The sequence below is a fragment of the Dreissena polymorpha genome, chromosome 14 (genome assembly GCF_020536995.1).
Source record: "Dreissena polymorpha isolate Duluth1 chromosome 14, UMN_Dpol_1.0, whole genome shotgun sequence".
Classification (NCBI taxonomy): Eukaryota; Metazoa; Mollusca; class Bivalvia; order Myida; family Dreissenidae; genus Dreissena; species Dreissena polymorpha.
In genome coordinates, this window is record NC_068368.1 from 12,958,707 (window position 1) to 12,985,592 (window position 26,886).

Consider the following 26,886-nt stretch of genomic DNA (forward strand, 5'->3'; position numbering starts at 1 on the left):
GGTAAGGAGCGGTGATGCTTTTCCGGTATCAAAAAGAAAGTGGACTTGGTACATATTTTTTTATTCTAAAGGTATAAACAAGAACTACACGATTGACATAATTATATCATCACGTGTAAAGATACAAGATAAATAAGTTCTATGGATTTTATTATCCAGATTGATGAATATATGACGAATTGCATGTGTTGTAGTAAGGTAGTTATTTTTCGGATAGTCCTGTTCGGATTAATTACGTGCAGTTTTAATTAAATGTCCGTGAAAAGAATTGAGTAATATGTTTTATGAAAAAGTGCATGGGTTTAAATATCATTAACAAAAGACCATTTAAGGATGTGAAAGGATTAATATAGTTATAGTTATTATAAGTAACACTATGCTAGTCAAACCCTTTTGATCTGGCTGCATAAACCTACATGTGTCATTGACAATCACCAAATGTTTTTAGTTTTTATGTCCCCCACTATAGTAGTGGGGGACATATTGTTTTTGCCCTGTCTGTTGGTCTGTCTGTTTGCGCCAACTTGAACATTTTGCAATAACTTTTGCTATATTGAAGATAGCAACTTCATATTTGGCATGCATGTGTATCTCATGAAGCTGCACATTTGAGTGGTGAAAGGTCAAGGTCATCCTTCAAGGTCAGAGGTCAAATATATGTGGCAAAAACCGCTCATTTTATGAATACTTTTGCAATATTGAAGATAGCAACTTGATATTTGGCATGCATGTGTATCTCATGGAGCTGCACATTTTGAGTGGTGAAAGGTCAAGGTCATCCTTCAAGGTCAGAGGTCAATTATATGTGGCCAAAATCGCTCATTTTATGAATACTTTTGCAATATTGAAGATAGCAACTTGATATTTGGCATGCATGTGCATCTCATGGAGCTGCTCATTTTGAGTGGTGACAGGTCAAGGTCAAGGTCATCCTTCAAGGTCAGAGGTCAAATATATATGGCCCAATTCGCTTATTTTATGAATACTTTTGCAATATTGAAGATAGCAACTTGATATTTGGCATGCATGTGTATCTCATGGAGCTGCAAATTTTGAGTGGTGAAAGGTCAAGGTCATCCTTTTACAAGGTCAAGGTCATCCTACAATGTCAAACATCATATAGGGGGACATTGTGTTTCACAAACACATCTTGTTATCAAAGAAGTGGCCATATTTCATTTACACAACACTACCATTATATTGAAATAAAATAATTTATTAAAAGATTTTTTAAATGCAATTAAAGCAACATTTGAGAAACTCGTATTTTGAAAAATGTCTTAAATTAATCTTGCTAGTTATTTTACCTTGTTCATTATACCTACGTTAGCGTTACCGATCGCCGAAATCGCCATTGGCAAGTACAAATCCTGGCTGGCAATTAAAAATAAGATTTTCATTAAATTGGCGATTGAAAAATGCACAATCTAAATGCCTGTTTGCAGGAAGTATAAATCGCCAGAAACATCGATAAGATTACACAGATAACACCCGTACCTGAAAGGCCCCAGGGGATAATGACGACCGCTTAGGTCGATAATTCACATGGTTAATGTCTTAATTTGTCACACTTTGCACTGCGACCAGACTTTTTCGAACATTTGAGTTACTCGGCGATTTACGTGATAACTGAATCACTGAAGCGTGCCGTGTAATGACATATAGATGTAAATCGTTGCAATTCAACATTATTGAATCGACCAGTATGGAATTGTCATTTAATAAGATGGGTGGAGTTATGGCATTATTGACATAGCCACTATAAAATTTCCCAAGAAACAGCGATTTTGATTGGCTAAAAAAGTTGATAAGAGTAACTTCCCATTACAGTCGCTATGCGATTTAAAAGACCAATTTAGAAAGTGAGTGGCAGATTCCGGGAAAAATGGATGCTTGGAAAGAAAAAGGAAAGTCGAAGCAACAGAAATTAACACAATTCTTTAGAAAAGAAAGCAGACAGAATAATGTTAGCTCAGGAAATGACCAAATGTTAGGTTCGCGATCAGAGGATGTTTCAAATAGTGCAGACGCGAATGCAGAATTGGAAACGTCTTATCTAACCAGTGTATATAAACAGTTTAAAACAGTTTCAAAGTTCTAAAGTTAACTATATTTTTGAATTTGTTTCTTCAATTTGTATGAACTGACAATTTCAGGATAGTTTCAATATGAACATACGTTGAACATATTCCTAATTTATACAATGTTGGTTCTTAAAAGAGATTTGTGTGGGTTTAATTAATATTTTATTTGAGTCCCCCCTCTTTTAAATGTAAGAGGGGATCAAGCCCTCCTTTTCCTGAAAGTGAGGGGGGCCAGAACCCCTATCTATGTTTTTTTAGATGCAACCCTGCATAACTCCAATGAGAGACATCGGATGCTAGCCCAAGTCAGTTTTGAAATCAAACCTGTCAAGTCTCACGGTTTTTGACATGCAATGACGGTCTCACGCTGACTTAGTAATTTCTCACACATTTCTTCAAAAACAAACAAAAATGATGAAAAAAGTAATGTTTGGATTTCATAAAATGTATAATTACTACTGAGACGGGCGGACTGTTTTAGCGGTTTCTAACCTAAATACCACATGTACTGAAAACTGTTTAATGTGTTAATGTATCATTATCACTACGCCTCCGGTGTCTATGTAAACAAAAACAAAATCGGCTGCAAAATGTCAGCAAGTGGCTCACCAGCAAAGCAAAAAAAGGCTAATTTTCAAAAAAAAGATTTGCTCTGGAAATAGCCTTAGCGCCAACCTAGTATTATAATAGGTTTATTATGTTTGTCAGTTTGTCTGTCCAGCATTCCATTTTATGTGGTTTTTACACAAGGCTTTCAGATGTAGAGCTGACTTATGGTATGTGAGTCTACCTACATGACCTACAGATGAAGTGTGCGTTGCATTCCATTTCCAGAGGTTTTTCAACCAGGTTTTTTGAAGGATAAAACTGGTTATTAGATTGGTGAATGTCGGCTGGCGGGCCGGCAGGCGGAACAATTCTTCTTAGCGCAACTCCTCCTTCATTTCCCAACGGAATTCAATGAAACTTTCACAACATGATTGTAACCAAGTACCCTAGCGCATATTGTCATGATTTTATGATTTGGTCAAAATCAAGGTTGCCACAACTAAAACTAGATTGAATTTGACACAAGGGGGGTTACTAGGAACAATCAGTAAAAATGCACTTTTTAGCTCACCTGAGCGATAGCTCGGGGTGAGCTATTGTGATCACTCACCGTCCGGCGTCCGTCCGTCAGTCCGTCCGTCTGTCTGTCTGTCTGTAAACAATTTGTAAACATCTTCTTCTACTGAACCATTGAGCCAATTTCAACTAAATTTCATGTGGAGCATCCCTAGGTCATGGGACAAAAGAATTGTTAAAAAAAATTTGATCACATAACCAAGATGGCCGCCATGACCATATATGGTAAAAACCTTAACAAATCTTCTTGTCAGAAACCGCTCATCAGATTTTCAAAAAATTTCACAGGGATGACCTTTGAAGGCTCCCCTGAAAAAGTTGTTCAAAGAAATTTGATTCGTCAAAAAACATGGCCGCAGGAGCTCGTTGAACTTTGCATGTTTATTCGTTTTTGCCTATTTTGTGAAAACTTTCAAAAATCTTCCACATTTTTTGTCCGATCCTTTCCAAATTTGCACAGTGTCTTTATATCAATGAGGACACGAACCCTACGAAAAATGAGCATTATTGGTCCATGAAGTACAGAATTACCTCCCCTTGAATTGAGAAAATGGTGTTTATGCAATAAAGTCCAAATTTTTCATCCAATTCTTTCCAAACTTGCACAGTGTCTTCATATCAATGAAAACTCGAGCACTGTCGGAAATGAGCAACATCGGACCATTAAGTCCAGAATTATCTCCTTGAGATGGCAGATTTAGAAATAATTATAGTGTACTCTTTTTTCCAATTAATAGTGCTATTAGAGTAAAGGATTTGCTGGCTACAGGCCAGGTTTCTCTGACACGATTCTCTTCTGATGGCTTTGCTGCAGACCACATAAACCCTTAACCCAGAACAGTTAATTCTTTCTGCAAATGTTTGTGACTGTGGAAATCATTGAAATAAAAGGAGAAATTGCTGAAATTAGCATTTTCTCCTTTCATCACAATGCTTCCTACCCTATTAAATCTGTTTATTCTTATTCCATAATAACTTAATTTGTCGTCTGCAACCTCTTTCAATTTGAAAAGGGTTAACTACCAGAAATCAATTAATGCTGTAGTTTTGTTGATGAGAAATTATTTTTCCTTTAAAATGGGAGGTGATTATTGCTTAGGAAATTGCTCTGGTAGGGTTGAATCATCGTGGGAAATTGAGGAATTGTTCAGTCCAAAATATGTTGATTGGTAAAAGGATTTATCCTTATGCAAACATGGGTTGCCTGTTTAGTCGATGATATCTTGTCAATTTTGAGAAAAAGGAGGAATCTCTTCAAAACAAGCAAAAATTCCTTTTATCTCAATGTTTAAGTTTTTAGCGTACCTGAGCAGATCATATTCTCCTAAACCATTGAGCCAATTTCAACCAAATTTCATGTGGAGCATTCCTACGTCACGAAAAAAAAAATATTGTTAAAAAAAATTTGGTCACATAACCAAGCTGGCCGCCATGCCCATATATGGTCAATACCTTAAAAAATCTTCTTGTCAGAAAGGGCTCGTCGGATTTTCATTTTTTTTTACAAGGATGATCCTTAAAGGCTCCCCTAAAAATTTGTTCAAGAAAATTTGTTTCTTGTCAATTACCATTGGGCCTAAGGCTATTAAATTTGTTCAGGTGAGCGATTCAGGGCCAATGTGGCCCTTGTTTTATTTGTTTCCCTATATTTATCAGACTTTTTCTTTCAAATTGAAAACCTGATTTTATGACAATTTTGTCCCTAGTTATACAACAGTCTTAGATATTTGGCTGAGTTTTAGCTCATCTATTTTTGAAAAAAAAAATGAGCTAATGTCATCACCTTGACGTCGGCGTCCGGTTAAGTTTTGTGTATAGGTCCACTTTTCTCAGAAAGTATCAACGCTATTGCATTCAAACTTGGTACACTTACTTACTATCATGAGGGGACTGGGCAGGCAAAGTTAGATAACTCTGGCGTGCATTTTGACAGAATTATGTGCCCTTTTTATACTTAGAAAATTGAAAATTTGGTTACGTTTTGTGTTTAGGTCCATTTTGTTCCTTTAAAGTATCAAAGCTATTGCTTTCATACTTGCAACACTTACTAACTATCATAAGGGGACTGTGCAGGCAAAGTTATGTAACTCTGACTGGCATTTTGACAGAATTATGGGCCCTTTTTTATACTTAGAAAATTGAAAAGTTGGTTAAGTTTTGTGTTTAGGTCTACTTTATTCCTAAAGTATCAAAGCTATTGCTTTCATACTTGCAACACTTACTAACTATCTTAAGGGGACTGTGCAGGCAAAGTTGCATAACTCTGGTTGTCATTTTGACGGAATTATGGCCCTTTTTTTAATAAGTAACTTTGAATATATGGTTAAATTTTGTGTTTAGATCCACTTTACTTTTAAAGTATCAAGGCTTTTGCTTTCAAACTTCAAATACTTAAATGCTATCATGAGGGTACTGTATCTGGCAAGTTGAATTTTACCTTGACCTTTGAATGACCTTGACTATCAAGGTCAAATTATTAAATTTTGCTAAAATTGCCATAACTTCTTTATTTATGATTAGATTTGATTGATACTTTGACATAACAACTCTTACCTGACATACCACAATAGACTCCACCCAAACCATCCCCCACCCCCCACCCCAGAATCCCCCCCCCCAATTTTTTTTTTCATTTTTTTTTTAAAGATCATTAATAAATGACTACACCCTCACACTATACCCCCCACTGCCCTTCTCCCCCCCCCCCCCCCCCCCCACATTTTTTTTAAACATGGTTAAAAAACAAAATGTTTATTATTATTTTATTTTTAAAATACCGTCCAACCATCCCACCCAAGAATACCCCTCTCCCCAAATTTTTATTTTTTATTTTTTTTGCATTTTTTTTTCTTATTTTTGGAAGATAATGTAATAAATGACCACACACCCACACTACACACCCCTCTCCACCCCACCCCTCCCTCCTTTGTGATTGAAGTATTGAGATAGGTCCCTTCACCTTTAAAAGAAAAATAGATGAGGGGTCTGCACCTGCAAGGCGGTGCTCTTGTTGTATTTGAGTCTATCTACATGACTTACAGATGAAGTGTGAGTTTTGTTACGGTCCATTGATGTTTGGCAGAGTTATGGGCCTTTTCTGAACAATTTTCTCTAAAACAGCTGCTGTGTGCCTTCAAAGCCTCAGTAGTAGGGGGCATTGTGTTTCACAAACCCAGGTCTTGTTCATTGATTAAGTTTAAAACTCTTAGTAATTTTTTAAGCAAAACAATTTCAAACAATCCATATAAAATAACTGTATAGACTGAATGTAAATTAGTTGTATATTAAAGTTTGACTTTTTCTTGAATGAATCTTTAAGTTTTGTGTTCAAAGAATATGCAACTCATTTAAATATTAAATTGTGTAAGTATTTTTTTAATTATTTCAAAGTTTCACTTTGTGAAAATACTCAGCTATTTATTTTAATGATTGCAAAATTTAAGTAAGACAAAAGGATTAGTGATCTTTCTTGCAACTTTTATAACTACTTCAGTTATGATGAAAGTGGATTTTTTTCATTTAAAGTTAAGCATATTAGTTAACAGCGAATCCGCTATTTATAGTGTTTCAGAAAAGACAAATAACAACTGTAATTTTAAAATATCTTCCAATGAAGATAATACAAACTGGCAGATTAACTGTATGAACGAAATGCCGGTGTAAACAATAATTAATTAATTTATAAGTTTAAAAATAGGTATCAATTTTGATAAATTAAAACGGTTTATTTGTAATTTTTCAATAGCAATAATTTATGTTATCATACTTAGCATCTGAGAATTGAGTAAGCCTCCGTTTCCATAACACTGTGTGCAAACAACTGGGTAGGGTAACGACCTGACAATACTACCAACTCACCAACCATCATAAAAGTAGTCAACTGAGAACAGCAGTCACCTGTCTATAATGGTCACTTTGGCCCTTGACTGACCATTCTTCTCAAGTTGGACTGTAGTTTCAGTTTTTGTAATAACCTTGAAATGCACACAATGTTGGCCTATTTTAAGACTGATATTTTTTTGGACACGTGAAGCTTGTTAATGTCCTGTAACTGTTGGAATAAATTCATTGCCGGTCATTATCTGATATAATTTGCTTTTGTTTCCCATAATCCAATAATGAAAAAATTCTGATCAGGTTCTATAATTAATTGGCTTAATTTTTGTATAGTGTAAGTTGATAAATTGGTAAGGACATTTTTAACTAGTCTTATTTAACCCTTTGCATGCTGGGTAATTTGTTGTCTGCTAAAATGTCATCTGCTGAATTTCTAAAATTAGCATTTTCTTCGATTTTTTTCAAAGAATACTATCAGAATAGCAAACAGTTTGGATCCAGATGAGACGCCACGTTCTGTGGGGTCTCATCTGGATCCAAACTGTTTGCAAAGGCTTTCAAAATTCAGTTCCCGCACTGAAAGGTTTCATAAATTATCTAAATGACTATAGCTCTTATGTGTTGACCAAAGTAAGATTAGAAGTGCTATATCCACTCACTGGGGTCTGAAGATAATAGTTAATTAGTTACTATTTTCATTGAAACATACTGAATACTTTTTGGTGAACTTGATTGTTCTGCTTTTGATGCACTTTTCCTGGTTATGTTTTAAAGGTATATATTTGTACAATGCTGTTACAAACATAATATATTTTTTTAGAAACTGTCAATAAAGTATTGTCATCTGTTATACATTTACTTATTTATACACACAAAAGTTGAGTGTAAAACTGTTGTATACATGTATTCACTACTAAAGTTATATGACAATTGTACATTTACATCTTGATGTTTAAATAATTTTTGTTATCCCCCGCCAGAGGCGGAAGGATATTGTTTTGGCGTTGTCCGTCCGCCCGGCTGTCCGTCCGTCCGGCACTTTTGTGTCCGGAGCCATATCTTGGAAGTTCTTTGGTGGATTTCATTTAAACTTGGTATGAGTATATATATGCATAAGAGGATGATGCACGCCAAATGGCAGTGTACACCATCTGTTTAAAACAGACATATGGCCCTTTGTATTTTGAAAAAATGCTTTTTAGTGTCCGGAGCCATATCTTGGAAGTTCTTTGGCAGATTTCATTGAAACTTGGTATGAGTATATATATGCATAAGAGTATGATGCACGCCAAATGGCATTGTACACCATCTGTTAAAAACAGACTTATGGCCCTTTGTATCTTGAAAAAATGCTTTTTACTATAGGCACTTTTGTGTCCGGAGCCATATCTTGGAAGTGCTTTGGCGGATTTCATTTAAACTTGGTATGAGTATATATATGCATAAGAGGATGATGCACGCCAAATGGCATTGTACACCATCTGTTAAAAGCAGACTTATGGCCCTTTGTATCTTGAAAAAATGCTTTTTCTATAGGTATTTTTGTGTCCGGAGCCATATCTTGAAAGCGCTTTGGCGGATTTCTTTGAAACTTGGTATGAATATATTCCCGCGCCAGAGGCGGAGGGATATTGTTTTGGCGTTGTCCGTCCGTCCGGCTGTCCGTCCGGCACTTTTGTGCTTAAGAACCTTCCTTTGTCTTAGTTTTGTGTTATTATCCTCCGTCCGTCCATCTATCATTATGTTCATCCATCCAATTTGCACCCATCCTCAAACAAAGCATATGTTGGAGGGGATACCTTGGGCCTTTCAGGCCCTCTTGTTTAATTTCAATTCATCATTACCTTGGAACATTTGTTCAACCCTTAAATAATTAAATTAAAGGTAACAATCATCTTTGAATGTTTACAGGAACTTGTTTACAGATTTATTTATATTTTAACAAACATAAATGTTTCTTTAACTTGACATTTGTAAGCATAGGGATTGACAAGTTCAAGTTCGTTAAGAAATCCACACATTGGCAGCAATTTTGACTGAAAAACAGAAACAATCCAAAATATATGTTTTTTTATTGCTTTACAATTTGCACTTTATGCATTTTATAGTTTTAATTTACAATTTACTTTAACCCATTTATGCCTAGTGAACTCTCCCATCCTTCTAAATTAGATCAATTTATTTCCAAAATAAGGGCTTTCTAGTATATTTATTTCTATATTTAGAATATTTCTTACAGAAATTCCTTTAAGCAAACAGCGCAACAACATTGTTTGCCAAGGCCTTTTTCTAGAGCTAGGCATAAATGGGTTAAATAAGACATAAGTAATAATGAACGATAGTGATACAGTTCGAGGGCATAATAACTCAGCCAACTTTGATACCCAGCCAGATAGCATGAAGAATTTCAGAATAATCACCCCTAAATTATTTATTTAAAAAAATGGCAAAATAGACCTTGTCTGCTCCAAAATTAAAAAATTTGTAATTGTATCATCATCAAACTTGGTTACAGTATTTATGGGCATTATATCTTAACCTAGATTAATATTCAGCCAGATTCCCTTAAGCATTTCTGAGTTGTTGCCCTTGAATTATCCAATTAAAATTTTAATTTTTTATTATCCCCACGCTTTTTGAAAAAAAGGTGGGGATATTGTGGTTATCTCCGCCGTCCGTCTGTCTGTCTGTCTGTCCGTCCGTCCTGGCCACTATCTTCTCCTACACTAAAAGCACTAGAACCTTGAAACTTACACACATGGTAGCCATGAGCATATGTGCGACCCTGCACTATTTGGAATTTTGATCTGACCCCTGGGTCAAAAGTTATAGCGGTTGGGGTGGGGCCGCGTCAGAAATTATCACTCATTTTTTTAGGTTATTTTACATTTACTTCTTTATTTCTACACCGATTCACTTCAAATTGATACTGGACCTCTCTTATGACAATACGGTCAATCTCAACCATGCATGGCCCCATTCCCAACCCTGGGGCGCCCCGCCCACATAGGCCACACCCACCAAAAATTTCCATTTACTATAATTTTTTCATTTCTACACGGATTCACTTCAAATTGATACTGAACTTTTGTTATGACATTAGGGTCAATCTCAACTATGCATGGCCCCAATCCCAACCCTGGGGCGCCCGCCCACATAGGCCACACCCACCAAAAAATTCCATTTACTATAATTTTTTCATTTCTACACGGATTCACTTTAAATTGATACTGAACTTCTCTTATGACATTAGGGTCAATCTCAACTATGCATGGCCCCATAACCAACCCTGGGGCCCCGCCCACATAGACCACACCCACCCAAAATTGCCTTTACTATAATTTCTTCATTTCTACACCGATTCACTTCAAATTGATATTGAACTTCTCTTATGACAATACAGTCAATCTCAACTATGCATGGCCCCATTACCAACCCTGGGGCGCCCCGCCCACATAGACCACACCCACCCAAAATTGCCTTTTACTATAATTTCTTCATTTCTACACCGATTCACTTCAAATTGATACTGAACCTCTCTTATGACAATGCGGTCAATCTCAACTATGCATGGCACAATTACCAACCCTGGGGCGCCCTGCCCACATATGTCACACCCACCCAAAATTGCCTTTTACTATAACTTCTTCATTTCTACACCAATTCACTTCTAATTGATGATGAACTTCTCTTATGACAATACGGTCAATCTCAGCTATGCATGGCCCCATTACCAACCCTGGGGCACACCTAGGTCAAACATTCGGCGTGGGGATACGCGTCGGCCTCTGCCGCGCCATTTCTAGTTGCAATTTAAATTTGCCAATTTAATGTTGTCTTATCTGTTATTGGTGGTTTCTCACTTTAACTTAAATCAATAATTTACGTTTGCATGTAGCAATACTTGACGACACATTAAATATAGCAAGCTTGAATGATCTAAGAAAAAGCCCTTTAAATTGTTCAATATTCAATTGTGTAAAAAAAAAACACAATGGCATGCTGATGCTAGTATCAGTGTAACTAGTTAACAATATAAATTGGAGTTTAATGCATTTTATTTCGTTGTAGAAAACAAGCAGTCTGACAAAAAGGCTAAAGAAGATATGAAAAAAGCAGGTATCTCCAAAACTGAAACCAGCCTTTAGTGAAAAAAACACACTACCTGTAAATGTTCAAGTTCTTGAACATGCAACGATGAATCAGAAAATTGATGACCTGTAATGCTAGAGAAACAGCGGCATGTATTTGTTAAATGAAGATGGATTGCATATAATTACCTTACATTATTATGCACATGATCAATTTCCGTGTACATGACTAAATTACTATGATTTAAATAAGCCACATCAGCAAAACTTAATGAAATATGGTGTGGTAGATAGATGAAACTGTAACTTTTTATAAAATCATTCATAGTTCTGACATTTACATGGATTAAAAAAAGAAAAAAACTCAAAATAAAAAAAAAAATGAATGCATCAAATGAACAGTATTGAAATGCATTGATTTTTAAGTTGTGGATGGGTTGATGGTAAAATAAATTTATTGTGATATTAGAATTCAAAAGGCTAGTGTGATATATTTATGTGATATGATGTTACACTTTGTACAAAATAATGTATTAATTTAGGTTTGCATATGATTTATTGAAAATTATTTTAAATAATGATCCTATCAAAAGTTTGCATGAATAATGTGCTCATTAATGAGGCATCAAAAGTGTCAAGTTGTTAATTTATTTTATGAAAAGTTACAAATTATTTATTTATTAAATCAAAAGTGTGAAAGCAGATAATTAAACAAATAATCATGTGGCCAAAGAATAGGTACATATTCTCTGTTCCGATGGACGTGGCATATGGATCGCTGGCATTATTCACAACGATACTACACAACATTTTCCTCCTGTACCACGTCGACATGTTCGTCTCAGTTTACAAAATAGACAAAACATCATTTTGGATTGGGGAAATGGTATTTTTAGTGTGGAACTCTTTAAACGACCCAGTTTTCGGATGGATTAGCGACAGGCGTTATTTGTCAGCGGGTGCGGGAAAAGCAACTGGTTTCCAACAAGTCGTTCTACAGCGTATGGATGCTTTGACATGGACAGGCCCTCTCTTTGCGTTATCGTTTTTATCTTTTTGGATCCAATGGACCAACCCTGGCCTTCAGTTTGTAACCTGCCTATGCCTTTACGATGGATTTTTAACCATGGTAGACCTTCATCATTCCGCGCTGTTAGCCGACCTGGCAATAGCGGCTGAGACACGTACTAAGCTAAATTCTCGAGCATCCATGTTCAGCATCTTAGGATCAGGATCAGTGTTTCTGTCCTACGCTTGCTGGAATAAAGACAGTCTGCGAACATTCAGGATATTCTGTCTCGTCTTGGCGGTTCTGAGTCTTGTCGGATTTTACGTCATGACCAGGGTGCTAAGAAAGGCTTTCCTACAGAACGTGGAGAGGATCGAACTGAAAGAGGAGACGGATCAAATGTATTTGACCCATATATATTTCATTATTTAAAAATCCTTACATCAAAATGCAGTTATTAAAAAAGGATTTTGTAATAACGATGACATTTCAATTCCTATTTACGAAATATAAATCTGATAACACAAAGTGTGTCTTCTAAACATACGAGCCTCGCTCTGGTAACCCTTTGCATGCTGGGAAATTTGTCATCTGCTAAAATGTCGTCTGCTGAATTTCTAAAATTAGCATTTTCTTCGATTTTTTTTCAAAGAATACTATCAGAATAGCAAACGGTTTGGATCCTGATGAGACGCCACGTTATGTGGCGTCTCATCTGGATCCAAACTGTTTGCAAAGGCCTTTAAAATTTGGTTCCCACGCTGAAAGGGTTAAAATAGGGTTAAATTCACATGCGAAAAGTGTTGTCTTATAATAGCCTGTGCTGTCAGCACAGACTAACTGAAATTTTGCATGGTAAGGAAGTTTCGTCTTGTAAAAAATTAAGTCTAGGAAGAAAATGTCTAACCTTATGAGCCTGTTTGGACAGCACAGGCTTATCTGGGACGACACTTTACGCACATGCATTAAGGCCTGTATGCCAGAGTTAGGCTATATATTCATAGATTTTAAGTTGACTTACACCATTGCGCTATTTGTTCTAGAGCTAAACATTTTGCTAACTGCATGTCTTCCCACATTTAACTTCAGTGCTGTTATTTTCGTGTTCTTTTTTTTAATATAATGTTTTCAGCTCCATGGAATCGGATAAACACAAGTTGCTGTCATTTGTACGAGAACTTTCAGGACAGACCAATTTTCTTTGGTTTGCAGCAATGAATCTTATTCAGGTATGCCTGAACAATAAAAAAAGAAGAAGAAATATTCCCTTTAATACTTAGAAATGAAAAAATGAAACTAGCCAACAATAATTACATTTCCATGTTTTTACTTCAGATATTCAGTATACATGTATACTTTACATACGTCTTTGAGGTCATTTTGTTAGGACAACATAATCTATCTATTTAACCAAACATTGGCCGCAATATCATTTGTACTGGATTTTTAGCTCACCTGATTGCTCAGGTGAGCTTTTGTGACCGGTCTTTGTCCGTCGTACGTCCGTCCGTTAACATTTGTTCATAAACACTCTAGAGGCCACATTTATTGTCCGATCTTCATGAAACTTGGTCAGAAGCTTCGTCCCTATGAAATCTAGGTCGAGTTCGAAACTGGGTCTTGCCGGGTCAAAAACTAGGTCACTAGGTCAAAAAAAAGAAAAAACTTGTAAACACTGTAGAAGTCACATTTCATGCCCAATCTTCATGTAACTTTGTCAAAATGTTTGTCTTAATGATATGTTGGTTGAGTTTAAAAGTGGTTTCGGTCCGTTGAAAAACATGGCCACCAGTGGGCGGGGCAGTTTTCCTTATATAGCTATAGAGAAACCTTGTAAACACTCTGGAAGTCACAATTTTTGCCCAATCATCATGAAAGTTAATCAAAATATTGGTTTTATTGATATGTCGGACGAGTTCGAAAATGGTCCAAATTGGTGAAAAAACATACGAGAGTTGAGTTGGAAAATGGTTCCGGTCAGTTGAATAACATGGCTGCCGGGGGGTGGGGGCAGTTTTTTTATATTTTTATAGTAAATAAAAGCTTGTGAACACTCTAGAAGTCACATTTTTTGCCCAATCATCATGAAACTTGGTGAATAGATTTGTTTTATATATATCTCGGATGAGTTTGCAAATGGTCCTGATGGGTCAATAAACATGGCTGCCAGGGGGGTGGGGCAGTTTTCCTTCTGTGACTATTTAGAGAGAAACCTTGTGATCGAACACTATAGAAGTCACATTTATTGATTTCTTGGACAAGTTGGAAAATGGCTCAGATCGGTGAAACACACTTTTAAGCTCACCCGATTGCTCAGGTGAGGTTTAAGGATTGGTCTTTGTCCGCTGTCCGTCCGTCCACATTTGGTTTGTAAACACTCTAGCATTCACATTTCTCAAGCAATCTTTATCAAAGTTGCTGAAAGATCTCAGTCAAGTTTGGTGATGAGCAAAATCACATAATTAATGCCATTATTATTGCCCTTAGATTGTCCAAATTTTCATTATATTATACAAAATCCTTGTAAGCAAAGTTTGATGTTTGGGGGGTCAACTCAAAATATAGGTCACCATTTCAAATCTTACAAAAACAAAAACACTCCCTACGCCAGAGTTTTTCTTCAATAATGATGAAACTTGAACAGGATGGTTGTCTGGTTAATATCTAGGTCATGTTTGACATAAGGTAAAGATTGAATGAACTGACTCCTCTCAGGTGAGCGAACTAGGGCCATCTTGGCCCTCTTGTTCTCTTTTCAGAAAGGTAACATTTTGTTTCATTTTCAGGTTTTCCATTGTCATTTTAACAGCAACTTTTTCCCCTTATTTCTGGAGAGTCTGCTGGGAGATTCAATTAGCCCAGGATTTGGGCCATTCTTGATAGGTGAGTGTGTTTTAGTCAGCATTTGGTCTAGTCAGAATTGTTGCAAATGTTGTGTTCTGTTGGTAACAAGTTTGTTTGTTTCTTAATTTTAAAATAAGAACCTAAGTTATGATTTGGGATTGCATTGTGGAAGTTTTGTTCAAAGTATTTTCAAAAGTGTAAGGCAACAAAATGATGTTCTTTTAAAGCGTCTCAGTTGAGTTCACTACTCTTAGTTAAGCTATTATTTTGATTCTGTCAGGTATTTCTGTCCATGAAGTATGCTTTTGCAGCCTTTTGTAAACTTTGATTCGTTAAGGGAGAAGGACTTGTACTCCAATAAACATATATAATTATTATTAGTGGACATTAGTTTTTGTTGATATAATGGACTGAAAGTTCCACAAATTTAACACAAACCGAGAATGAACAGGCAAAATAAAAACAAAACAAATGTACATTATTTTTTGTATAAACACGAAAGTTCGTGCTTCACATTTCCAGTTTTCAAGGTCAAGGTAAAGCAAGGTAAGCATGTACATGTTCTTATGTTTCAGGGATCTCGTTTGTTGCGCCCCATGTCAACAACCTCTACTTCCTGTCCCTATGTCGACTCTATGGTTCTTATGTTTCAGGGATCTCGTTTGTTGCGCCTCATGTCAACAACCTCTACTTCCTGTCTCTATGTCGACTCTATGGGGTGTATGCCGTCATACGACTGTTGTTCATCGTTAAGTTGGTGCTCAGCTTGTTCATGTTCCTCTCTGGCCCTTCCCACGTCTGGATACTGTGTATATTCATTGCAAGGTGCGTATTAAAATTGAGCTTCACACTGGGAAAATGAGATTTAATACATAAAGTGTCATCCCAGATTTGCCTGTGCAGTCCACACAGGCTAATCAGGGATGACAATTTCAAAAAATTTATTTACTGTAAGTCTCTTTTAAACAAAAATCCAGATAAGGCGGAAAGTGTCGTCCTCGATGAGTCTGTGCATGCTGCAAAGGCTAACCTGAGATAACCCTTTTCTAACATGCATCAAACCCTGTCTTCCCAGAGCAACTTTCAATTAGAAACACAGTGCCCCAGTTTGGATTAGTAAAGGGCAGGGTGCGTCATATTATCTTTTTGGCATATTTTCAATCTAGCATGTGTAAGATATGTATACATGTATATACATATGAGCGGCGCTCTGTGAAAAAAAGGGTTTAATGCATGTTCGTAAAGTTTGCAGTCTGCACAGGCTAATGAGGGATGAAACTTTCTGTAAATGAAAAATACCATAAAAGTGGAAAGTGTCCTCTCTGATTTGCCTGTGCAGAATGCATAAGCTTAGCTGTAGCATTGGAAATGTAATTGTTATGTTGTTTGTTAATAATGCCCTCTGTCAGCTGAGTAAACAGAATTAAGCTTGTGGAGTTAATTAAGTTCATACACATTTGGTAACCAATTAAATGGAAAGCTAAAATTTAAAATATGCCATCCTCATGAAGTGTAGATATCAATATAACTTTGTTATCCATACATTCCCGATTTAATTGTCCTTGAAAATAGCGGACAAGCCATGGGTGAGTATGAATAACATTTGTGACAAAGCTTTCAGTTTTTATTGTATTTATTATTTTGTTTGTTAATTTATAATTATTCATAAAGACATACATGTAACCATGCATAAATTATATCAACAGTATAGATTTGTAAAGCCCCATAAACACAAAAAATCTATGAATATTTTGTTAACTAATTTGTCAAATTAAGTAAACCCATACAAAATCAGTGTTCCTTAAAGCAATAGCCAAAATGTCAGCGCTAGATGTGGTCTTGTAACATAGATTTAAGGAGATACAAATGCTTGTTTTTAATTTTTTGTTGGACAAAAATATTATATGATCCATTTTTATTTCCCACGACAATATTCGAACATTAACAACAAAATATATGTTGATTTTGAGTGTTTCTTGGGCTTTAATACCTGATGTACTCATTCTCTCACTTTTCCACACCTGTTCACACAAGTGACGTCATTATGTCAATCTCTGGCTACTGACACGCCAGGTTACACATTTAACAGTACATATATTTTCACCCTTGCAACCAATTCAAACTCTGTCTCAGTCTGCAAAACTCACTTTTTTGTCTTTGTAGCCATTGTGGCTATGAAACTTTAAAAATGTCATAGCCAGAGGAAATTTTTCATAGCCAGAAAAAAATTGAATTAAATTACAGTGACATTATCATGAAAGGACGACAACAGTCGTTATATATAGATTGCAATTGGGGGGTAAGATTAAACAAATCAGTAATGTCTTTCACTTTTCCTGGTACATACAGGTTCTCTTTGAACTCTTCCACTTTTCCTGGTCATACAGGTTCTCCTTGAACTCTTCCACTATTCCTGGTTCATACAGGTTCTCTTTGAACTCTTCCACTTTTCCTGGTATATACAGGTTCTCTTTGAACTCTTCCACTTTTCCTGGTACATATAGGTTCTCTTTAAACTCTTCCACTTTTCCTGGTACATACAGGTTCTCTTTGAACTCGTCCTCTTTTTCCTGGTATATACAGGTTCTCTTTGAACTCTGTCTTCCACTTTTCCTGTTACATTCATGTTCTCTTTGAACTCTGTCTTCCACTTTTTCCTGTTACATACAGGTTCTCTTTGAACTATGACTTCCACATTTCCTGGTACATACAGGTTCTCTTTGAACTCTTCCACTTTTCCTGGTACATACAGGTTCTCTTTGAACTCTTCCACTTTTCCTGGTACATACAGGTTCTCTTTGAACTCTACCACTTTTCCTGGTACATAAAGGTTCTCTGTGATCTCTTCCACTTTTCCTGATACATACAGATTCTCTTTGAAATCTTCCACTTTTCCTGGTACATACAGGTTTTCTTTGAACTCTTCCACTTTTCCTGGTACATACAGGTTTTCTTTGAACTCTTCCACTTTTCCTGGTACATACAGGTTCTCTTTTAACTTTTCCTCTTTTCCTCAGGTACATACAGGTTCTCTTTGAACTGAGTAACTTATGCTTTTTGCTGCTCACCAGTATCTAGGGGTTGGAAATGAAGCCTTTAAAACTTGAATCTAGCCAAAAAAAAGGTCTTTATTTAAATTGAACTTTTTAAGGGACTACAAATGCGTGACAAAATGTATCTAAGTGGTAAAGGGTTAAATACATATCTAAGTGGTAAAGGGTTAAATACGTATCTTAGTGGTAAAGGGTTAAAAACGTATCTAAGTGGTAAAGGGTTAATTATAAATAATTTGCATAATTAAATGTGTGAGCCAATTAAATTAAATATTCTTGTGATTGTATCTGCATCACAATTGGTCATAATTTTTGTTGGTCTAAAATCTTGGCCAAGTACAATAACCAGCTAAAACTCTTAACTCTCTTCAATTATCTTAAATGTGCCCAATTTACCATGATCTTTAAAAGGGTGTATGTTGTGGCAGGTTTGCATTATTGTCCTGATAAATGACAAATCATTTCTATACACAGCAAAGAGGTTTAGTTGTTTTCGTTCACAATTATGTGGAATGTTCACCAACCAAATATGACATACCCACCCCCCTCCCTTCTACTTAATCTGGTCATCACAATTCACCCATTTTCATAATAAAAAAAACAACAAACAAATTCACTTCTCCACAACAATGTTTGCTTTGTTTGCATCATGGCTGTTCAACATAATCATCATATTGTTCTGTTCACAGTAATCAAGTGTTCACAGAGGGTACATGAAAACTACTAAATATAGTCCTCACAATGCACCAATTTTCATGATAAACAAACAAATTCACTGCTCCATGACAATGTTTGATTTGTTCACATCAGGTCTGTTCTGTTCACAGTAATCGAGTGTTCACAGAGGGCACATGCAAACTACTGACTCTGGTCATCAGTGATCTAGTCGACGAGGACTTCGTGTTGCACCATCGCTCCCAGGCAGTGTCTGCGCTGATGTTCGGCACTGCGGCTCTGCTCTCTAAACCGGGTCAGACGCTAGCACCACTGGTCGGCACATGGCTTCTGGCACAACAGACTGGTGGGTCATTTAAGTTTATTTTACCTTGATTGCTCTGAAAGCCTAAGGCTTATTGAAATGCTCTCAAGTATATTTCCTGGGAAGAACCACTACTTGATTTCTTATGGGGAGATCTAAAGAACGCTCCCACAGTGAGGATCAAAACCCTGGTCACTAGGTGAACACCATAATCACTATGCCATGGCGACCTCTTGAAGGTCCTTTTGTGCTTTTCAGTCTTTGTAAAAGCTGCTGTCCATTTATCCCATTACTACTCAGATTCACACGTTTGACACGTTTGCAGTCTCTTAAAAAATAAAATTAAAATGAACACCTTTATTATTATGTTCAAGTTTAAAAGGCTTAATTTCGAAGCTTTAGATACAGATGAGCAGCAAACAGCGTAAAACCTGCACAAACTGCAAGTTACTGGCAGGGGGTTCTAGTATTATGCTGGTTGCATGTAGCCATTTTCTCTCTGCTTCTGAGCGTAAAGGGTTAAAATAATTTAATGCACACTAAAAGTGTGTTTATTTAACTGAAAAACTGCATTTAATTGCTTTTTTTTTTTGTTAATTGCGTTTATGTCTGAAAGTGCTTTAGAATGAAATATTTACATTATTGTAAGCTTGGCGTGAATTTAATAATTATCTCCCGCCAAAGGCATAGTGATATACTTTTGGCATTGTCTGTCCATCTGTCTGTCCATCAGTCCATCTGTCTGTCACACACTTTTTAGAGCAATATCTCAGAAACTGAAATGCCATCATCATACCTTATCAGGGCTATATCTCAGATACGATTCAAGAGTTCAACATAAAATTTCATGGGTGTATAGATATCTAGATCCATGGACAAGAGCCATAACTCTACACTTTCTTAAAAAAGAGTTATTGCCCTTTATTGTTTTAAGCTCACCTGAGCACAACGTGCTAATGGTGAGCTTTTGTGATCGCCTTTTGTCCGCCGTGCGTCGTGCGCCGTCAACATTTGCCTTGTGAACACTCCAAAGGCCACATCTTCATGAAATTTGGTCAGAAGATTGGCCTCAATGATATCTTGGATGAGTTCGAAAATGGTTACGTTTGCTTGAAAAACATGACTGCCAAGGGGCGGGGCATTTTTCCTTATTATGGCAATATATGGCTATAGTAAAAATCTTGTGAACACTCTAGAGGCTACATTTATTGTTTGATCTTCATAAAACTTGGTCAGAAGATTAATTCCAATAATATCTTGGACGATTTTGAAAATGATGTCAGTTGGTGGAAAGACATGGCTGCCAAGGGGCGGGGCATTTTTCCTTATATGGCTATAGTAAAACCTTGTTAACACTCTAGAGGCCACATTTATCTTCCGATCTTCATGAAACTTGGTCAGAAGATTTGTCCCATTAAGATCTTGGATGAGTACAAAAATGATGCTGGTTGGTTGAAAAACATGGCTGCCAGGGGGCGGGGCAGTTTTCCTAATATGGCTATAGTAAAACCTTGTTAACACTCTAGAGGCCACATTTATTTTCCGATCTTCATGAAACTTGGTCAGAAGATATGTCCCAATAATATCTTGTTATCTCAGGTGAGCAACTTTGGGCCTTTCAGGCCCTCTTGTTTTATGATGCAACTTTTCAGGGCTATATCTCAGATACTTTACAAGATTTCATCATGACTTTATGTCTGTTTAGATATTAATGAGAATTGCAATGCATAACACGATTATGCAACCCATTATTTTGTACAGTTATTGCCCTGTTAATCCATCTGCACCTATTGATGATTACATTTTATTCAGCAGGGGATATCAATTCAACAAATTTACTTCAGGGGCTTTACTAGCAATTAACTCTATAGAACTACAATGTTTGCCACAATAATTGACACAATCATTATTTTACAAGAATCTGTTATATGTCTCAAGACCCATAGAAATAATTTCTGCTAATTTCAATTATTTTTTACAAGCTGCTTTTTTATTCCGGCTAAAATGGAAATGATGTGTTTGCAACGGTTAACATGCCAGTCTGACTTGATCAGTTGGTAGAAAACAGGATTGTCATTCAGTGTTTGGCGCGACCTTAGATCATTCCATCTTATCCCTTTAACACTTAGATACGTATTTGACCCTTAACCACTTAGATTTGTTTTTATCCCTTTACCTTTAAGATACGTATTTTGACACATCTGTAGTCCCTTAGAAAGTTACATTTAATTAAATACCTTTCTAACTAAATTCAAGTTTTACAGGCTTTATTTTCTTCCCTTAGTTACTGATGAGCAGCAAACAACATAAAACCTGAACAGACTGCGAGTTACTTGCAGGCTGTTCTGGTTTTATGCTGGTTGCACATAGCCATTTTCACTTTGCCTCTGATGGGGGAAAGGGTTAACTTGTGATGAGGAAACAGTTCATGCAACAATTTCTACAACTATTTGCCCCTAACCTCTTATTATTGTTGAGTGAGTGCTGGCAATATATATACAGAAAAGCCACTCATGTTCTTTGGCATGAAATTTGGTGTTTGTGAAAAGTTGACTTCTTGTGGGCAAGTACATTTTCACATTTCTGATTTTGGGTGGAAAAAAAAGAGGAATTAGGGTAGATCATTTTCAGATGTGTTTAATTTGTTGATTTGTCAACCCACAAAATCAATTAAATGTACTTGTAACCAGCTTAGCTTCAATGTTAATGTTTGTATGTTTATAAACCTCCATTAACCCTTTGCATGCTGGGAAATTTGTTCTGTGGCGTCTCATCTGGATCCAAACTGTTTGCAAAGGCCTTAAAAATTCGGTTCCCGCATTGTAAGGGTTAAGTTAATAAAATGCACCCCCGTTTTTTTAAATGCCAAATTGGAGGTATTATTCAATCAGCTGATACTATCGCCCAATCGGATGATTCTATTGCGCAATAGGTTGATACTTTTTTGCAATTGGTCGATACTATTGCGCAATCGGTTGATACTGTTGCGCAATCGGTTGATACTATTAGGCAATCGGTTGGTCACATCACTCAAACATTGATCAGTGTCACTGAATGGATAACTGTTATAACAACATAAATAATTAACTTTGTGTTACTTCCAGGTCACGATATATTCCAATCGGGTCATGACATGGGTTCAATCAAACCATTGAACAATGATGGGGCACATACATCTCAAAGGGACGACACATTCAAACAGGGTTGTTTTAACCTTCTCATATATGTGCCAGTCGCGTGTGCTGTCCTTCAGCTTATCGTCTGGACACAGTTCAGCTTGCACGGCAAACGTCTACAGGCAGTGAAGTCTCGAAGATCTGGGTTGTTGTACAGTCATGTTTGATAGTGGCATGCTTTTTATCTCCCTTAAAGGCGTAGGGATATAGTATTGATGTTCTATGTCAGTCCGTCAATCTGTGAGTTTGTCTGTGGCACACTTTCTATGCCTCAGGTAGGGTGGCATAATTATAGCAGTCTGTCTGTCCAGCATTCCTTTTCCAGAGGTTTTTACGCAATGCTTTCAGATATTTAGCCGATATTTGGTATGTGCGTCGTAGTACATGACTTTCTGATAAAGTGTGAGTTTTGTTTTGGTTCATTGATTGTTTGCAAAGTTATGACCCTTGGACTTAGACATTTTCTGTTTTAAAATCCTTTCAGATATTGAGCATATTTGGTATGTGAGTGCTACCTGCATTACCTACAGATGAATTGTGAGCTTCTTTCCGATCAATTAACTTTTGGCAAATTTTGGGCCTTGGACTTTTCCCTGTAATAACTCTTTTCAGGCATTTTTTTGCGCAACACTTTCAGATATTGAGCTGATTTTTGGTATGTTAGTCTACCTACATGACTTACAGATGAAGTGTTTTGTTCTGGTCCATTGATTTTTGGAGAAGCTATGGGCCTTAGACTTCAACATTTTCTGTTTTCCTGAGGTTTTTATGAAATACTTTCTGATATTGAGCTTATATTCAGTATGTGAGTTTACCTGAATGACTTACAAATGAAGAGTGAGTTTTATATTGGTTCATTGATTTTTGGGGAAGTTATGAGCCTGGGACTTTAATAGCTGCTCTGCGGCTCCAAAGCGCCGTAGGGGGCCTTGTGCTTCACAAACTTATGTCTCGTTAGGGCTATATCTCAGAAAGTATATAATATTTCCACATGAAACTTCATGGGTGTATAGATATCAATGAGAAGTACTATGCACAAGAACCATAAACCTACACTTTATAAAACACAAAGAGTTATTGTCCTTTGTTGTTTTAATGTGATGTAACTTTTCAGTGCTATATCTCAGATACGATGCAAGATTTCAACATGAAAATTCATGGGTGTATAGATATCAGTAAGAAGGAGTACTATCCACTAGAGCAGTAACCCTACACTTTCTTAAATAAGAGTTATTGCCCTTAGTTTTGTTAAGATTCTACCATATATCAAGGGATTTGCACCCATCCATCAACAAAATTTACTTGGTGGGGGATTTCAGTCCAACAAATGTGCTTGTTTGCAGTTGTTTTAGGATTTCTTTATTTATTTTTTATTTATGGGTTAATTTCTCAAAGCATCTTTAGACATTAATTTTTTTTCTGAAAAGGATGATACAGTTGAAAGAATGCACAGATTTAAGGATACAAAATGAATTAAATTTAAAAGGAGCCTTATGTTTGGAAAATGCATTTTTGGGTTTAATGCCTGTGCACAAAGTGTGGTCACATTAGCCTGTGCAGTCAGCACAGGGACAAAACTTCTAGTTTGTTTGGAATTTTTCATTCAAAAAAGATCTCTTCTAAATGAAAATCCAGTGTAGGTGGAGAGTGTTGTCCCTGATAAGCCCGGTGGAGAGTGTTGTCCCTGATAAGCCCGTGCAGACAGCACTACTACCACTAGCTAATCTGGTATGACACTTACGCACATACATGAAGCCCACTTCTTTTCACTTTTTTCTGTTTTATGTCAAAACTTTATAAGCTTTAAGAAAAATCTATTTTTGCTATTGTTTAAAATAAATTCAGCGGTGTTGTTCAATTTTGTTAAAAGTTTTTACGTGTTCATTTGTGTAACAAAATATTTGGTTGATAAAAGACCCAATGTACTTTTGTATCCAAGGCTTAGTTGGATATATAAGACTAATCGAATTATCACTTTTTTATAAAGGTTTATTTTTTGCAGGAATAATAAAGACCTTTTAAAATGATCTCTATATTGTTGAACAGAGTCATCAAGTTCTTTTGTTTCTTGAGATGGGATATTTTGTGTTTAAATGCAACATTTTCTTTTTCAGTCATTGTGCAATTGTTAGATATTTTAACCATTATTTAAACAGTCTTTTTGTAAATTATTTAATGCATATTAAACAAAAACCAGTTGTTTATTGTGAATTATGTGCAATTTGAAAATAGATACTTTTTATGCCCCTGGATCGCATAATCAGGGGTGTATTGTTTTTGGCCTGTCTGTCTGTCATTCTGTGGGTCTGTCACAAAACTTTATCCTTGGTCACAACTTTTGCAATATTGAAGATAGCAACTTGATATTTGGCATGCATGTGTATCTCATGGCGCTGCACATTTTGAGTGGTGAAAGGTCAAGGTCATTCTTCAAGGTCAAAGGTAAAATATATGGCTTCAAAGCAGTGCATTAGGAGGCATTTTGTTTCTGTCAAACACATCTCTTGTTAATATTGTAAATAACAATGGTATTATTTATGTGTTTTCTACATAGAATTGTGCCTATACATGTATGATTGCAACCAATATCAAAAATAGTATTTTAGTATGTTATTGTTATAATTATTGTTATTATTTTTTATGTTGCGTATATTCAATGTTAACAATGTGAGCCAATAAAAGGGGCCTCTTACATTGTTACTGTGCGTGAACATTTGAAAAACAAAACTTTATAAATGCCTGTTACCTCTCTTAGAAGGTAAAGCAAATGATCCAAAGTCTGTTATCATAGTCCAGTTAATTATACCCCCATTACCATTGGTAATGGGGGCTATATAGGTGTCACTTTGTCGGTCTGTCTATCTGTCGATCTGTCTGTCTCAAAAATTTCATCCGATCTTCACCAAACTTGGTCAGCAGTTGTATCTAGATGATGTCTTGGTCAAGTTTGATTATGGGTCATGCCGGATCAAAAACTAGGTCATAGGGTCACTTAGTGCGTTTAAAACCAAAAGTTTGTCCGGACCATGACTATGTCATTTATCGTTAGATTTTAAAATGACTTGTTACATTTATTCACCATCATAGGACGGTGTGTGGTGCAAAAGAAGTACGTCTATATCTCCATAGTCAAGGTCACACTTGGAGTTCAAAGGTTGAATGCTTGTCCTAGCCATAACTATGTCAATCATTGTGAGATTTAAAAATCATGTTGCACATTTGTTCACCATCAATGAACATTGTGTCGTGCAAAAGAATTTCGTCAATATCTTCAAGGTCACACTTTGAGTTCAAAGGTCAAAAATGGCAATAAATGAGCTTGTCCGGGTCATAACTATGTCAATCATTATGAGATTTTAAAATCATTTGGCACATTTGTTCCCCATCATTGGACGGTGTGTTGCGCGAAAGAATTATGTCGATATCTCCAAGGTCAAGGTCACACTTTGAGTTCAAAGGTCAACAATGGCCAAAAATGAGCTTGTCCAGGCCATAACTATTTCGTTCATTGTGAGATTTTAAAATCATTTGGCACATTTGTTCACCATTATTGGACGGTGTGTTGCACAAAAGAATTACATCAATATCTGCAATGTCAAGGCCAAACTCTGAGTTAAAAAGTAAAAAATGGCCATAAATGAGTTGGTCCGGCCCATAACTATGTCATTCATTGTGAGATTTTAAAATGACTCTGTACATTAATTTTGTTCACAGTCATTGGACGGTGTGTCATGCGAAAGAATTCAAGAGTTCAAGGGTCAAAAGGGCCATAAATGATAATGGCATAATAATTCTTAAAAATCGCCATAAATTATATTCTCTTGTTTTGTTAAGATAGCATGCAAAATAGTCTGTGTCAATGCGGCATGTGGGGGTATACGTCATGTCTGTGACAAAGCTCTAGTTCATAATTGGAAATGTTTAAGGTTATACCTAGTTGCTTGCTCATTGTTGAAAGGTCCTGGCAACTTAAGATTTAAAGAGTTACTCAAGATTTTTCTGGCATATACTCACATTATATTTTTAAAGGCCAAGGGAATTTAAGATATCATACCATGTTAACAATTTATATCATCATTTGATAACAATTTATTTAGTTTAATTTCAATTGATTGAGTGCATGTTGTCATAAATGTTGTTGCTTAGAATTTATGATTTTTAGGCATATATACCCTTATGTTGTTGAATAAGATGTGGCCCAGTTTTATCAATGTTTTTGTCTTTTAAGTTTATAAAATTTGTCTCTTTACAGACCTCAATCAAAATCTCATTACAGTGCATTCAGACGTCATTATTACAAAATTCTCCTTAAACCTTTCCCCCATAAGAAGCAAAGTTAAAATGGCTCATGGGACCAGCATAAAACCCGAACAGCCTGAGAGTAACTCGCAGTCTGTTCAAGTTTTATGCTGTTTGCTGCTCATCAGTAACTAAGGGTTGGAAATGAAGTCTTTAAAACTTGAATCTAGTAAGAAAGGTAGTTAATTATATGTAACTTTCTAAGGGACTTCAAATGCGTAAAAATACGTATCTTAGTGGTAAAGGGATAAATACGTATCTTAGTGGTAAAGGGATAAATACTTATCTTAGTGGTAAAGGGATAAATACGTATCTTAGTGGTAAAGGGATAAATACGTATCTTAGTGGTAAAGGGATAAATACTTATCTTAGTGGTAAAGGGATAAATA

At 36.1% G+C, this 26,886-nt stretch overlaps 1 protein-coding gene across 3 annotated transcripts; it reads left to right on the plus strand.

Moving 5' to 3' along the window:
• On the plus strand, positions 1–26,886 carry LOC127857115 (transmembrane protein 180-like). 3 transcript variants are annotated; one of them, XM_052393474.1, is made up of 7 exons: positions 1–48; positions 11,118–12,547; positions 13,279–13,375; positions 14,933–15,029; positions 15,644–15,815; positions 18,871–19,064; positions 22,127–26,886. In XM_052393474.1, exons 2-7 carry the CDS (start codon positions 11,859–11,861, stop codon positions 22,363–22,365), a joined length of 1,488 nt encoding a protein of 495 aa, XP_052249434.1. In that variant the 5' UTR covers positions 1–48; positions 11,118–11,858; the 3' UTR covers positions 22,366–26,886. The 3 variants fall into 3 exon arrangements, with proteins under 3 accessions (XP_052249434.1, XP_052249432.1, XP_052249435.1); XM_052393472.1 differs by having other exon boundaries at positions 4–71; XM_052393475.1 differs by lacking the exon at positions 1–48 and adding an exon at positions 2,842–2,896.